We start from the raw sequence: 17233 nt of genomic DNA, 5'->3' as shown, positions 1-17233 counted from the left end.
GACCTTGTGTGTTTGATATGTTCTCCTTAGTATTTAGGAGTCACATAGCCAGCTCTACCTTCAGAGCACGACTCATGCATCTCTGTCTCACTCCTGTGTCCTCACCTTCACTCAGTATTGCACTTTCCTGGACTTCCATTGTTCTCCCGTCATGATAGTTTCCCGCTGTTATGTGATTATGTGACACAAACTCAGCAGCTTTAAGCAATGCACATAGTGAACAATGTTCAATGTTTTAGAGTTTATTGGCTAGCATCTGCTTGTACCCTATCATCACAGCTGGTGAAACATTTAGTTATATCACAGTTTCTAACATCCAGAGCATAGAATAGAGTAATCAAGATTTCTCCTTAGGGTCTCTAGAGCTGCAGTCAAGGGGTGGCTGTGGTGTGGTCTTACCCGGAAGCTTGACTGAAGGCGCATCTTCTTCTAGGCTTGTCCATTGTTTGGCAGATTTAATTTTCTTTTGGCTGTAGAACCAAGGACATTGACTTCTCATTGGCCCTTTATTTTAGTTGGTGCCACCTTTTACTCCTCAAAGATACTACAGTTTCTTACCAAGGAACTGGTTTGTCAGTCTGGCCTTTTACTTCATCAAACAAGCAAAGGAAGGTCTGTATAACGCCATGTGGTTATGTCCCTTCACTGTTGTAACAGTAACAGGTCCCATCTCACCAAAAGAAGAGGAAAGAGATTATTGGAAACCTGACAGCAGGAGGCAGATGAGGAGGGGTTGGCTGCGAGGCTGTTCACTGCAGATTTCACATACACTCTGACACTTAGTATACTTCTTTGTTTATGAAAGTAAACATGTAATATTTGAGAACAGAGGAAGATGATGTGTATGTATCTGAGTCATGCAGCCCCTCCCTATCACAGCCAAGTCAAAAGACAGTAAAGGAATCTAACACAGAATATAGGCATCTTATTCAGTGATTTTAGAAATAAACATATAACCAAACCAGAAACGCTTAAGATCAAAGCTTGGAGAAGGGAAAGCCAGGACAGCACATTGGTACTGTCATTATAATCTCTCATCATTTCCATCACCCCATCCTTTTCTTCTGCAGCTCATGGGCACATGTAATAGTGATAAAATTATAAAGAAACAAAACTAAAATATTCTATGTTTTGTCTCACTGGTATCATTTTTGTCATTGGATTATTTTTTACTGTACCTTTGTGGTTTTCTTGGTTTTTTTATTTATAGGGTTTATTAAAATAACATGAAGTATATTTATGATATCAGACTTGATATTTAAACAAACATTAGAAAATATGTCTGAAATTTGAATATCAGATCTCTAGGATTTTTATTTCAACCTCTCAACATGTATTTGAATTTCATCTATAATATTTTTAATTAACAACTGAAACTCATACTCAACTAAATGTGATGATAGGGTATTAAGACCACAAAGGCAGATGCTAGCCAATAAACTCTAAAACACTGAACATTGTTTTCTATGGCACACTGTTTTTGTCTTGTTTGTTTGTCTGTTTTAAGAACAAACATATTTTTAGAACCACATAGAACTACGAGGTTCTATGTATTCTGATAAACCCATAACATACATAGAGGAATAACTAACTTTTATTCTTTTACTGATTTGGACTGAAGCACTTGCTTGATGCTTAACAGTCAGTCCTGCCCTCCTTTCTAGAGCGGTGGTATTCATTATAGTGGTTCTTGGGGATGTGAAACCATGAAAATATAGTCTAACCCACTCTGCTATCACTAACTTGATCAAATGACAATAGAAGGGAGTTAGAATTTCATTAGTACAATCAAGTGATATCTCATGGGCACAAGTGCTTAGCATTTTATTTGACATTTGGTATCTTAAAATGCTATTCTGTATAGTAATACAACAATACATAAAGATTTAACTTTTTATTGTGGGTGGACACAGTTTTCTTATGCAGTATCTTCCCCTTGTCATGAGTCCTGCTTTCCAGAACATCTTTACAGGGTTCCTCTCCTGCGTATACTTCATAATGTGACAATGATCCTTTCAGAAAACAGCACAAACTTCTATATTGAATTAAAGTAGAACCATGCAAAGCATAACTAATTTCTCCATTAGTGTAAATTTTATCCTATTAAAACAAATATTAAAATTAACTTCTTTGGATACCATATTCTTATAGTACTGAAGTCTGAAGACCCTAGTTGATTATCATACTTTGATACAGCCTGAGGCATTTTTTTCCCAGTAGTTATCATCTTGGTTGCTAGTACCACAGACTTCAAAGTTTAATATTGTTAATTTTATTCATTCTACACCTTTCTCAAGCATATCAATCATTTTTCTGAGGAACCAGAAGAGAGAGCCCTGTTGTTACAGAGGAGGCTGAGTAGCTAGGAAGGCTTTAGCAAGAGTATATTGAGCACAGATTAAACAAAAACTGACTAAAGCCTGAAGTATTTGTTCACCAAAATAATGTCTAGAAGTAGCATCCTTAAGAATACTTTTAAAAACGTTACTATAAACTTTCTTTTTACCTCCCTTTTTGATAGCAACACAAATGTTATATAGAAATTGAAGTATCTCTTAAGAATAAGTTAAACATCCCATTAATTCAATTCAGCAGATCTCTAGTGAATCTTAAGTTGATAGAAATCCCACTTGTTGCCATGAAGGTTATTACATGTAAAATCAAGTTGGTTTATTCAGGTGGATTGGGACTTTAACTCTGCAGACTTCTAGTTCTTTCACATAAATTCCAAGGATTCCTCTGTAACATATGCTAGGCCTTTCATGTTGACGAATTGTGACATTCCCCAACTCTGTGGTTCTTAACGAGGGGCAACTTTTCTTTCTTTCTTTCTTTCTTTCTTTCTTTCTTTCTTTCTTTCTTTCTTTCTTTCTTTCTTTCTTGAAACATAAAGTAACATCTGAAGATATTGTCTTTGTGTAGGGGTCAGGGATGATGCTAAATATTCCTTAATGTACAGGATAACATAAGACTTGTAACAAAATTACTTAATACAATTGAATTCAGTGGTTCTCAATTCCAGTAATTTGCACTCTGTAGGTGTCAAATTGTAAGCATTGTGATGGCTTTACTTTTCTACTCTCGTCCCTTTATTTCTACATATTTCTTTCTGCCCTTTTCCATTCTTTTTTTAAAGTAATTTCATCTAGTAATTTTTGCTCTTAAAATTCACTGTCTTTTCTCTTCAGAAAAGCCCAACATCTAACCTAGTGCCATTTTGAAAGAGACAACATGTGAGAACTATTCTCAGCATGAAACAATTAATGATGATCTATAACATTCTGGGTTGATAGAAAGCAGAGTTCAATTCATTGCCCTGGTTTAAGATGGAGTTTCCAGTGAAAATTAGAATTGGGGTAAGATTCAGAGTCATAAGTTTTCGTGCCATCTCTTACATCAAAATGGCAGTTTGTCAACAGGTATGCTCAACTTGGTTAATTGAGGGAATGCTATGGTTGCCTCGCCATAATTTATTTGACATGTGGTAGAAACTATTGAGAGATTTAATACAAAATTACAGTTCAAGGTGAAGCTCTTTGTGCTACCTCCTGATTTCATCCATAGTGCTTTGTAAATTGTAGATTGTCAGGAGGCAAATGATTGATAGTGGGAACAGCTGTCTGGTTCCAACATAGCCTATTGGCTGGAATACCAGAGTATAACTTTGTGATTCATGTCTTCCCCATTTCCCTGTGGATTCAGAGCTCAAATGAGCTGTAAGAAGTCAGAAAATCTTTGCTTAGTCTCAGGCTCTCTTTCCTAGGTTCTTTAAGTGATGTGAGTAGGTGTCCTCTACTGTTCCCCCAAACACATATGCTTATTGGGAGGCTGATATCAAAAATTGATATCAGAATGTCTTTCTCATTTGCTTACAATGTACTTGTATAAATTTTTTATTAATTCTTTGAGTTTCTCAGTGTCTTATGATAAAATTGACAACAACTCTCTCCCTTTACTCTTCCCAACTTCTTCTTAACTTCATGTCTATAATTTATTTACTTTTTAAATAACCCTTTGGCTCCAATTTGTGTTGTCCACATATTTTAGTATGTGAAGATATCTTCTGGAGTGTCTTTGTCCTACCAGGAATCACACATTAAAGTAAATTGACTCTATCTGAAGGACTTTTGAGTCTTTAAAATACAGGGTCTTAGTTTTGAGACAAGGTTTATCACTGAACTCACAGAACTCATGCTGTTGGCCATGCTAGCTGATTAGTAAACATACCGCACTCACCTGCCTCCTTGGTATTATTTTTGTTTTGCATGTGCACAAGTGAATACGTGTTCAGATACATATGGGAGCATGTGTATGTTCAAAAGCTGGTTGAGACCCAAGATTGATGGGAGGCATCCCCAGAGTCTCTTTCCGCTTTGTGTCTTGGGGTGGGTTGTTTAAACTGAAGCCAGTGCCCACTTAGAAAGCTAGTCTAGCTGGGCAGCTTGTTCTGAGGATTTCCTGTCTCAGAATGCTGAGCTCTAAACTTGCAGGCAGGCTACCGTGCTGCCTGGCATTTGTAGGTGCTGGAGGGGTCTGAACTCCAGTCCTCATGATTATGCAAGCAGTAAGCATTTCATGGTCTCAGCCATCTTCCTGGTGTCTCGATGATTTCTCTTTAATTTAAGTAATGCTATTTGGAAGACTGTAAGTTCTCTTGAATAATTTCCCCATTAAAAAAAATCTCTCAGAACGTTGTCATCTAAATAACAGGTTTTGTAGATATTTACATTAATTGAACTATTGTAAAAATTTTTACCTTTTGAGTTTTTTTTTTCTTGAGCTCCAACTATTATTATTACTTTTTAAAACACCGAACTCATTAATGATAACAACAACAAAAACTCCAAACCCAGTTTTGGCTCCAAATATGATCAAAGCCACATCAAGTAATTAGCAGTCAGGTATCCTAGTACATAGTGATAACCAGAGCATACATATTTACTATGTTATCCATTTTAAAAGCATAAAATCAGTTAATTGGCAAGTAACAGAGTAGACTATTTTCAAAAGAGTTTAGAGGTAAGTTTGAGAGTCATTCAGTTAAAAAAAAAAGTTGTTTTTTATAACCTAGAACCCCTGCACAGATGTAGCCCATGGCAGTGTAGTGTCCAAGTGGGTTACATAGTAATGGGAAGAGGGACTGCCTCTGACATGAACTGATTGGCCTGCTCTTTGATCACCTCCCCCTGAGGGGGGAGCAGCCTCACCAGGCCACAGAAGATGACAATGCAGCCACTCCTGATGTGATCTGATAGACTAAGATCAGAAGGAAGGAGAGGAGGATCTCCCCATCAGTGGACTTGGGGAGGGGCATGCGTGAAGAAGGGGAAGGGAGGGTGGGACCGGGAGGGGAGGAGGGAAGGGCTTATGGGGGGATACAAAGTGAATAAAGTGTAATTAATAAAAAAAAGATGTTTTAATACTTTCCTATTTTCTTTAAACCTTGTATTTTGGGAAATTCGAAATAGGTAGAAAAGTAGAGAAAAGTACATAATTAGATCCCAAAAACTCACTGCCTGGATTTAGCAAATATAATTCTGAATGTTCCCTCCACTGGTTCCTGTTGTTGTTGCAAATGCAGACATGTTTAAAATGAACTCCAGACTTGTTCTTGTATGCCTATATGGCCTGAATTTCCAAAGAATGGACATTTTCTTCCACTTAATAACCATAGAGCTACACCTAGGAAAAAATATCAGTATTGCCTTGGCTCATTGAATCTATGCTGTAATCAAATGTTTCTGTCCATTTCTAATGCCTTTGTTGACCAGTACGTTCAAATTAAAACCCAAACTCCATATGTTTCTGTGATTCTTAAGCCTCTTGAGGCAATTCTTTTTAAATTGTTGGTTAAAATTAATTTCAAGATTAACATTTTATACTGACATTTGAATAAAACATATTTCCTCCATTCTACTTTGCTCCATTTTACTGGGTTGGGATCATCAAAAGAAAGTGACATCAAGCTATCCCTACCTCCATCTGTAATCTGAACTTGATATTTTCATTCCATGTCTATTATCATTTACAGATTACACTGTGGGATGTAGCAACAAGGAATGTTACTGACACTATACCTTAGAACCATGGATGGGTATGCTGTGACCCCTACTTGAAACCTATTACCATCAAGGTTTCTTTCTGTTTGTAATTCATTTGATTAAAGATAAATTATAATATCACAATAATTATATTATTACATATGCATATTATATATAACAATATATTACATATAAGAATATATTATATATATTAAAGATATATATAACATTTATATATATATACAACAATATAATATTTGTTATAGGAAGCAGATATGCAGTCACTCATGACTAGTATACTATAAAGGATGCTTAGATAAAGAAACAAAACTTGTTTTAATAATATGCTCAGAATTCTTACAATTTGTGGGCTGAAAAGTTAAGATATTTCAGCTATGAAACCCTTGTATGAAAACGTCTAATTATACCATGAAGAAAAGAATATATGTCTGAAACTAATACCTCCTTTTCTCCAAAATAAAGTATCAATCTAATAAGAACTGGAGTGACCATGTTATGTTACTACGGTGCAGGGTTTTAGCTGAGGACAAAATCTTGGAAAGTAAAGAACACAATAGTTACGGAAACATTATTTTTCTTTTAAAATGCGTAATTCCAAGGTGACAAATTTTTAAGTCATGAGGCATTGATTGAGTTTTCATTCCTTGTAAATACTGACCTTTAATTACAGTATATGAACAACCCCATGTCTCCAGAAATGATGAACCTAGTGGACCCAATGATAGGATTCTTTGAGGGCTCCGCAGAGATGTCTTCTGACCTGCACTCCCTGGCTTCATTCATATACAGCAGCCAGCCACACAGTGGCTTTCCTGCCAGGACTAGAGCTGAAGACCCAAGCTCACCAGTTAGTAAGTAAAATTTTAATTCTTTCTGAGGTGCATTGAAACCAATATCTAGCAGAGGTATGAACCTGTGCTTTGAGTTCAACCATGTTATTAATGTTACATTGGGTTGGAGTCAGATACTTCTTTTTAACTGTCAGCTAACCTCATGAAACAAATGGAAAGGCCACACAAGCAGTGGCTAGCCCTTTCCAACCCATCTGACCTTCTTCCTAGAGAAAGTAGTACCCCAGAGTCTCTGGCCAAGCTGCATAGACAATCAGTTATTACAGTTGCCAAAGCAGGTGTGATGGGGAGGGATTAACATATCTCCAAATCATTTACAGGCCTCACATTCTCTGCAGCTTTTGACAAATAGGTTTTCAGATGTCACTAAAGGTAAATAGGTCAGAAAGTTACAACTCTAGTGCATGGTGTAATAAACAGGTGTAGGTGTCCCTGGTATGTGGTGATGTCATTAGCTCACACACTTGCTCTTCAGGGTCAGTGAATCTTATTGTTTCTAAGTCTAGGGTTGGTTCTGAAACAACCTTATTGTTTCTAAAGGGCAAATTGAAGGCATGTAGTTATATGATGCAGGGCTGCACTGTTTCTTTGGCTATTATAAAATGTTAGCTAGGAATAGCATGCTATTTCACTGCCTTTTCTATGATATGGTATTTGCCTCATTCCAAAATAAAAGTGTCATGCTCTTCTATTCACGGTAGAGTTAGTAACAGAAAATTACATTTCAATCGCTACGTGTTTCTTCTATTGATTTACTTTTATGTGCAAAGTGACTTGACTACATCAACACTTAAAAACTAGAAGACCCACAGGTTCTAATACAGCTGCTCCCCTATATATTTCAAAATTAGCTTAGTTCCTAATTAAAAATTGATAGGCAAAATTTAGAAATAAAGTAAATATCTTAGACATTTTTGTAGGCACGTGCGTTTGTCAGTTAAGTCCTAAGCAAGAATGCTTACTTTAAGCACTCTCTGGGGCTAGAGATTGTATAGTAAAATTTATAATGTAGAAATGTATAGTTAATTTTAAGTCCAAATAAAACTTTCATTTCTTAATTAAAACTTAGCATTGACTTGTAAGGTTTCCTTCTTATATTTTTGCCTAGTGTTTGATTTCAGGAAAAACAAACAAACAAACAATCAAACAAAAAACCCTCTGCTAGTCTTTCTTTGGAAAGTTATATTTTTTCTCAAAACATTACCATACTGTTCTAAAATATTTTACCACAACCTGCAAAGCCATATTATGAAAATAAGATGTTTATACATACTGGGGAGTCTTTAGAATTAGTAAAATGTTCATATTTACTACGAATCGTATGCCTAACATTCTGCATATGAGAATGTATGAAGATATCAATACATAATGTGCTATTAAGTTTCACTGAGAAAAAATAATTTTGATGGTAGAGTCCAATATTCTGTTTTATTTTTTCTTGTTGATTTCAAATAGTAACCACCAAGAATCAGTATATTACTGACATCAGCGCTGAACAGCTGTCTTACGTTATCAGGCAGCTTGTACCGTTCACTGAGCACATGATCAGTGTCTCTGCTTTCACCATCATGGGCGAAGGACCACCAACGGTTCTCACTGCTAGAACACGTGAGCAAGGTACAGATGCCTTTCCTCTGAAACAATTACTTACAAATATTATTCATGTGATTGATACTTTTGCTTCTTCATTCCTATTAATTGTTCATTCTTCTTTTCAAGTGCCAAGTCCCATCCAAATTATAAACTATAAAAATATTAGTTCTTCATCTATTTTGCTATATTGGGATCCTCCAGAATATCCCAATGGGAAAATCACTCATTACACAGTCTATGCAATGGAATTGGATACCAACAGAACATTCCAGATGACTACTGTAGATAACAGCTTTCTCATCACAGGTAGAAGGAAAAGTTGTGTTTCTTTTTGCATTCCTACTCCTCCGATGGAAAATTTGCACTTCTATGGACCTTAAATGCTATAGGACATATTCCAGTATTTGGATATCTTAGAAATGTTTATGGAAATAACAATATAACATGTTTCTTTAAGTATAGCTTTCCACAGAAAGTAAAAAGGATATTGTCACAGCTTTTATAGAAATACACTTAACCTAAGAAATATTTTACTTAGTATGTGAAAATAATTCATAATGAGGACCTGAATGAATGGACTCACATGAAAAATCAGCTGAGGCAATTCAATTGACAGGGTGTGTGTGTGCCAATTCTCCTTGCTAGGTGCCAAAAGTTCTTTTTTTTTTTCCAGCTTACTGCCTTAACATTACAGGAAAGATCTCTGATATCACATGTATGGGAAACCTTGAAGCCAAAAAATTTGGGAGACTAAGAGTATATGAAACATGACTTAGAGAGCCAGTCTTTCTAATAAATTATTCATATTGGTCCTCTGGCAAATGGCACTAAGCTAAGAATGCCACTTTTTGGAGATTTTAAACAATATTCCTGTTGTATTTTAGGATTAAAGAAATATTCAAGATACAAAATGAGAGTTGCTGCTTCAACTCATGTTGGTGAAAGTTCTTTGTCCGAAGAAAATGAGATCTTTGTGAGAACTCCAGAAGACGGTAAGAATATAAAATATACTTTGAATTTAAAAAGGAAGAAAGCAGGCAAGGAAGGAAGGAGGAAGGGAAGGAAGCAGGAAAGCAAGCAAGCAAGGAAGGAAGGAGCAAAGGAAGGAATGAAGGAAGAAAGGAAGGAGGCAAGCTGGGAAGCAAGCAAGCAAGGAATGGAGAAAAGATAACATTTTCTTGCCTACCTCATGGAACATTTCTTTAGACATGTTCCGTGTCTAAAACAACAACTATGAAAAAGCACATGTTTTAAAGTTTTGTTCTATCCCTCCCTAACCCAGAGCCAGAATCATCACCTCAAGATGTCAAAGTAACTGACGTGTCTCCAAGTGAAATGAGGTTGAAGTGGTCCCCACCTGAAAAACCTAATGGGATTATTATTGTCTACGAGGTGCTTTACCAAAACGCAGACACCTTGTTTGTAAAGAACACCTCAACCACAAACATAATTTTAAGTGACCTGAAACCTTACACCCTCTATAATATTTCTGTCCGGTCGTATACCAAGCTTGGTCATGGCAATCAGTCATCCTCATTACTCTCTGTGAGAACTTCAGAGACTGGTAAGTTTTTCTTGTGTGTTTGCTTAATAATTCTTAGTCATATAGTAACATGGCTTACAAATTCCCTGCTATTTGTATTTTTGTGAGAGAAATATATTCCTTCATTGTTATTTTTCTGTAAAGGAAGTTTATGTACTATTTCTGGCAAAAATGTAGAAAAAGGCTTAGTTGTTTAAAAACTCTCCTATATAAAGGATATTTAATGTAAAAATCAGTGAATTGTTCAAATGAAAGACCATTAATAGCAAAGACTCAGCCAGTGTGACTGCAGGCTCTAACAGAGACATGCTCAGAGGACTCATTCAGTCTGGGTCTTAATGGTGAGGGCACAGTGGGCAGGAGGAATCTGAGAGGTGAGGTGGAGTGATCCTCCAACTAACAGAAATAACACAAGCAACAACATCATTTGTATCTCAGTTTCAACAGTGATTGAGCAAGTAACACAAGACAATGATTTTGCCTGGTAATGTTGGATTATTGTTTTTTTTTTTTTGCTATGAACACATAATGGAGCTATTACTATCAGGTCAAACCTGCAATGTATGCTAAGTATGTGAACTTATTGTAGCATCTACACATCTAAATGAATAAATGTATGCTGACTAGCTACTGTCAGAACTCCATAAAGATCTCACGTTGGAAGTCACAAATAGTCAAATATCAGCAACCCCATTTAGGTTAGCCAGATCCAAATGTGAAGCTCTGTCCTTACCTTGATGATCTGGAAATCTAGCAAGGCAATAGACCTCCTCCACTGAGAGTAATCCCTTGAGAGTTTTGCACAGATTTAATATAATGAGATGTCACAACTTTATGGATACAGAATGATGATCATAATTACAGCAGTACTAAGAATGACGAAAGGAGTACTTTATAGCATCAAGAGCTATTGCACCCTTGAACTAAACTTAATTAATATCAGATTCCATACTGCCATGCCTTGTTGCTCTTATGACTACTGCACCTAAAGGCAGGGTACTTTTTTAGAAGGATAATTGTTCTTTTGTGACTGTTTTATTTTACACTGGGCCAATATTTTTGTGGTTGTCGCTGTTTTCGAATTCCTCTTAAAGTGTCACGGTTTCTTTCCCTGGCTTTCATGTAAGTTATCGTCTTAATTCTGGAGTAGAGTACAGCACTAAGTTATGGTTTTTCATCATGAAAAACTGAGGCACTAGAAGGGTCATTCATTCAGCAAACATTTACAATGTTTCAAAACCTATTTTGCACATAGCAGCATAGAAGGAAATGGTTTCCTTTTCCCCTAAAGTTCATATTAATTTGGAGGGAATTTAATTGCTTAAGGCTAGCCAGCTGGCAAGTGATAAAGCTGGAATTGAAACCAAGCCCATTAGTTATATAAAGCCCATTTTGCTCCCAAAGCACATGCTGGAAAATTGTAAAATGTACTGAGGATCTCTCAGTTCACAGTGGTGGTTGGCTATCTGAGCTTTGCATAGTAAGAGGAAGTAAACTATTAAGTTTCAGTGCATTGTGATTTTGAAGAAGCAGAATGCTTATCAGATATTTTACTTCTTAAGTGATTATCATGTCAAGGACACCACATTTTAATGATGAATTTTAAAAATTGTTTTCTGAACATTGCAGACATGAGGTAATTTCTTTTGCACTGGAAAAAGTACACCAACTTCCATTCCATTATTTGTTTTATGACCTTAATTCTAAAGTAGGAATGAGTGAATACAAGAATTTAACTTGAGAAGTTATTTAAAACAAGAATGTTAGTTCCAGAAAATATTTAAGAAAACAAGGCAAAGTAAGCTGTTTTAATAAAATGACCAATAAATCACAATGGATAAGGTAAAGCTGACACTTGGTGGTGGGTCTCCTGAGCCTCATTTCAGGGTTCATTTATTAGACCCCTGATCTAGCTATGAAATAACAACATGGATGGGAAAAGCTACCCCTGAGCTTCTTGCCCACCTGTTCTGGTGAGTCACAGGGGGCTGGCCTGACAGCCTTCTGAGAAGCTGGGGGCCAGCTCATGGAGGATTGTATTCTATGCCTGAGAGGCCCACTCCCCTGAAGAAGTAGTCTCAGTTTGCCATCCATGTAGAAGAAAATAGTGGGATCGATACCAGTGAGATTTCCTAGTTCCTGTCGAGCTACTAGCTTTAGCTCCCATGACAGAAGAAGGGTTCAGTAGAATTTTAGGATATCATCTGAAGAACAATGAGCTCAAAATAACTGTCTGTTCTTAGAATTCAGTAATATTATTAAAATATTTTTTCTTATAAAAGAGCCACGCTTCTGTTAAGCTTTATGTACAATTGTTGTGATAACCCATTGATGTGACCATGCTGGTAATTGCAAAAAAGAAAATTAATAATCTATTTAAGAGTCTCATCAGGTTTAGATAGTTCTAATTTGTTTATTCTTGGTAGTAATAAGCAGAGTTCAAATAGGGAAGATCAATACAGGGTGATTTTCTGTGCATGGATGAGTTTGGATATGTGTAGGTATGCTTTCCTTATAGAATTTGCAGTTTACAAATGAGGTTATCTTGCGTGTAGTGTACAGAAATTACCAAAATAAGAAAATCAATAAAAATGAATCCTTTGATGGCATAGATTCTCTTTCCTTCTTACCACAAAACTTTCTTTATGGTAAGCCTTTAAATAAATATTTTGAACTTTTATGATTTGGCAAAATAACCACTAATATGAATATAACACAGATTTATACCAATATTCTGAGCAGAACTCTGTGAATTTTTATGTTTTAATGAATAACATCTTTATATTTGTCTATATACTTCACAATTTTATATGCCAACTAAACTGTCTTAGGATGTCTTTGTAATAACAGCCTTTATTATAATCATGAATCAAATTATATCTGTTGTTAGATTTTTTAATAGATTAGTTTACTTCAACTGGTAAATATCACTGTGCTGTTACTATCATCAGGAGTACTTTGAATGTTAGCTGAGGAAATTCTCAGTGTATCTTCACTCCCCAAAATCAGTGAGTCATTTCTCTGCCTGAAGACTCAGCTCTGGTTATCTCCTAAGGATAAATGAATAAAATATGATGGCTGCCATGCTGAGGTCAGGGATGTATTTCTGCCCTGATTAGTGATGGCAGGCAAGCAATGCTGGAGGGACACCTTTGCAAAGTGTCTCAAAGTCTCAAGTTATATTACATTAAAATTTTATTTCTACAGCATTTTAAATAGCTTACCCCCTAATTAAAATTATTACTTTAAAAAGAATGTTAGTTTAGTTAAACCATAATTACATTTGAGACTCTGCTCCACAAATTTGCATATTGATTGGTTGTGGTTTTCTGTAGTAGTCCATCTGTGGCAAAGAGAAGTTCCCTTGATGAGGGGTTGAGATTACACTTCTCTGCGGACATAGGGACAAATGTTGATAGATTGCTGTTAGGGATAAGGCTGGTTTAGTAAATGAGTTTTTGTAGTTTCTCCTCCAAAAACCATGACTTCACTAGCTCTGAATAGTTAGCTAGATTTCCAGTACCAGGTATGGTCTCATTCTTTAAATGTTTTTGAGATGGTAATTTAATACCATTCTTCATTTCCTTTCCTCCCTACAAACCCTACCATATACCCTCCCCACTCTTCCTTCGGATTCATGGCCTCTTTTCTTACTAGTTGTTACTGTATGTGTGTGTGTATAGGAATAAGTAAATAGATAGATACAGAAATAAATACAGAGATACATAGTTGGTAGATGAGAGTGCATACATACACACATATGTATACCCCCACAATATCTTCCTAAAATTAGTTGTTCAGTCTGTATAATGTGTTAATGGTATGTATGCTTTCAGGGTTGACTATTTGGTTATGGGAAAACTGGTATGATCTTCCCTTTCCTGCTCCCAGATTTTCTCAGTTGGTATAGTCCTTTGTGTGGGGTTAAAGGTCTCATGGACCTTTCTTTCCCAGCTTGGCAAGTTCATTGGTGTTCATTGGTGTCCTTGTTCACCTTACAACTGAGTGGTCATGTGGGGGAGATTTTATGAGTATAGCTTCTGATTATTACTGGGAGTCACAATCTCACATACACCGTTTGGTTCTTAGAATCTCTCTGCTCTCTCTTCCACATGTTCTCTGAGCATTGGGTGTGGATTCATTTTGTGGATGTGGAACTGGAGGCTACAAATCTGCATTTTTATCGGTTGTGATTTTCTGTAGTGGTCTCCATCTGTTGCAAGGAAGAGTTTTCTTGATGATGGTGAAGACTACATTTAACCATGAATATAAGAACAAATGTTCTTAGTCAGAACTTGGTGAATCCTGCTCAAAAGAGGAAGGAAGGATTGTAGGAGCCAAAAGGGTCAAGAACTCTGCATGAAATTCCACAGGATCAACTAACCTAAGGATACTGAAACACCACCCTTCATCCTCTCTGACTATCATGGATATCAACAACGACAAAACAGACAAACAAACAAAACCCCCAGAAACTTACAATCTCACGGAAACCGAACACCTCACAACACAATGGAAATTGGGTCAAGACAGAAAATAAGAAGGATATTACGGACTTTTTTTTACTGAATCAAAGTGAATATACTACATACCTAAACTTATAGGACACAGTGAAAATGGTTCTAAGAAGCAGGTTCATAGCACTAAATGACTACATGAAAAAAGAAAAAAAAAAATTGGACGGATCTCATACTACTGAAAATCACACTTTAAAGCCCTAAAGACCAAAATGAAGACTTTTTTCCCTACAGGAAAGGGCAGATCTCTCAGGGATATAAACCAAATATGGTATCTCAATTTGTAATAAGACTAAGCACCTCCCCTCATATTAAGACTGGACAAGACAACCAATAGGAGAACAAAGGTCTCAAAAGCAGGCAAAAGTGTCAGAAACAGCTTCTGTTCCCTCTGTTAGGAGTCTGAGAAAAACACCAAACTACACAATTATAATGTATATGCAGAGGATCTAGGATAGTCCCATGCATGCTTTGTGATTGTTGGTTCAACCTCGGTGAGTTCCTATGAGTCCAGGTTAGTAGATCAATGGAATCAAATAGAAACCAGAAATAAACCCACACACCTAGAGATACTTGATTTTTTTTTTGAACAAAGAAGCCAAAACCATTCAATAGCATCTTCAACAAATGGTCCTGTTCCAACTGGATGTCTGCATGTAGAAAAATGCAAATAGATGCGTATTTATCATGCTGCACTAAAGGAAAGTCCACGTGGTTTAAAGATCTCAACATAAAACCAGGCACACTTAATCTGCTGGAAGAAAAAGTGGAGAAGAGCCTTGAAGAGCACAAGAGACAACTTCCTGACAGAAGTTGTCAGGAAGCACAGGCTCTAAGATCAGCAATGAATACTTGGGACCTCATGAAACTGAAAACTTTTTGTAAAGCAAAGGACACTGTCGTCAGAACAAAATGACAGTCTACAAACTGGGAAAGGATCTTCACCAACCCTACATCTGACAGAGGGCTAATATCCCAAATATATAAAGAACTAAAGAAGTTAAACCCAACAAACCAAGTAATCCAATTAAAAATGGGGTACAGAGCTAACCAGAGAATTCTCAGTAAAGGAATATTGAAAGGCAGAGAAACACTTAAAGAAATGCTCGATGTACTTAGTTATCAGAAGGACAAACAGGATAGACATCAGAAGTAGGGGAAGACAAGGAACAGGACAGCTGCCTTCTACAGAGAACCTCTGAAAGATTCTAACTATCAGAGTATTGAAGGAGATACTGAGCTCATAGCCAAACTCTGGGCAGAGTTCAGGAAACCTTATGAAAGAAGATGTAGATAGGAAGACCTAGAGGGGAGAGGAACTCTACAAGGAGACCAACAGAGCCAAAAAACCTGGGCCCAGGGGTTGCTGCAGAGACGGATACTCCAACCAAGGACCATGCATGGAGAGATCCTATACCCCCTGCTCAGAGGAAGCGCACAGGCTGCTCAGTATTTAAGTGGGTTCCCTAGTAAGGGGATCAGGGGCTCTCTCAGACATCAACTCAGTGGCTGGCTCTTTGTTCACCTCCCCTGGGGGGGTACAGGCTTGCCAGGCCACAGAGAAAGATGATGCAGCCAGTCCTCATGAGACCTGATAGGCTAGGGTCAGAGGGAAGGGGAGGAGGTCCTCCCATATCAGGGGACTAGGGGAGGGGCATGGGAGGAGAAGAGGGAGGGAAGGCAGGATTGGGAGGGAATGAAAGAGGGAACTGGGATACAAAGTGAAGAAACTGTAATAAATAAACAAATAAATAAATTAAAAAAACCAAAGATGTGAGTATACATTGTGTGTCTTTCTGTTTCTGAGATACCTCACTCAGGATGATCTTTTCTAGTTCCCACCATTGCCTGCAAATTTCATGATTTCCTTTTTAATTGCTGAGTAATATTCCATTGTGTAAATGTACCACAATTTCTGTATCCATTCCTCCGTTGAGGGACATCTGGGTTGTTTCCAGATTCTGGCTATTACTAATAAAGCTGCTATGAGCATTGTTGAGCAAATGTCCTTGTATAAGTGAACAAATTTTGGATATATGCTTAGGAGGGGTACAGTTGGATCTCAAGGTAGTACTATTCCTAATTGTCTGAGAAAGTGCCAGATTGATTTCCAAAGTGGTTGAACATGTTTACATTCCCACCAGCAATGGAGGAGGGTTCCCCTTTCTCCACAACCTCTCCAGCATGTGTAGTCACTTGAGTCTTTGATTTTAGCCATTCTGATGCATGTAAGGTGAAATCTCAGAGACATTTTAATTTGCATTTCCCTGATGACTAAGGACTTTCCACATTTCTTTAAGTGATTCTCTGCCATTCTCAATTGAGAATTTTCTGTTTAGCTCTGTATGCCATTTTTTTATAAGCGGATATTAGACATATAATATAGGATAAACACACTAAAATCTGTACACCTAAAGAAGCTAAGCGAGAAGGAGGACCCTGGGTAAGATGATCAATCCTCATTCAGAAAAGCAAACAGGATAGACATCGGAAAAGGGAGAAAACAGGGAACAGGACAGGAGCTTACCACAGAGGGCCTCTGAAAGACTCTACCCAGCAGGGGATCAAAGCAGATGATGAGACTCATAGCCAAACTTTGGGTAGAGTGCAGGGAATCTTATGAAAGAAGGGGGAGATAGAAAGACCTGGAGGGGACAGGAGCTCCAC

At 37.0% G+C, this 17233-nt stretch overlaps 1 protein-coding gene across 1 annotated transcript in view; it reads left to right on the top strand.

Moving 5' to 3' along the window:
• Ptprq (protein tyrosine phosphatase receptor type Q) overlaps nt 1-17233 on the top strand; it is a 191558-nt gene that overhangs the window by 25398 nt on the left and 148927 nt on the right. The window contains exons 10-14 of the mRNA XM_060376921.1: nt 6733-6913; nt 8369-8530; nt 8633-8812; nt 9391-9498; nt 9789-10070. Of these exons, the coding sequence (XP_060232904.1) occupies nt 6733-6913; nt 8369-8530; nt 8633-8812; nt 9391-9498; nt 9789-10070 (913 nt within the window). The remainder of the gene's footprint in view (nt 1-6732; nt 6914-8368; nt 8531-8632; nt 8813-9390; nt 9499-9788; nt 10071-17233) is intronic.

The sequence above is a fragment of the Meriones unguiculatus genome, chromosome 2, assembly GCF_030254825.1.
Source record: "Meriones unguiculatus strain TT.TT164.6M chromosome 2, Bangor_MerUng_6.1, whole genome shotgun sequence".
NCBI classification, from domain to species: domain Eukaryota; kingdom Metazoa; phylum Chordata; class Mammalia; order Rodentia; family Muridae; genus Meriones; species Meriones unguiculatus.
This window is presented reverse-complemented; position numbering and strand designations above follow the sequence as displayed.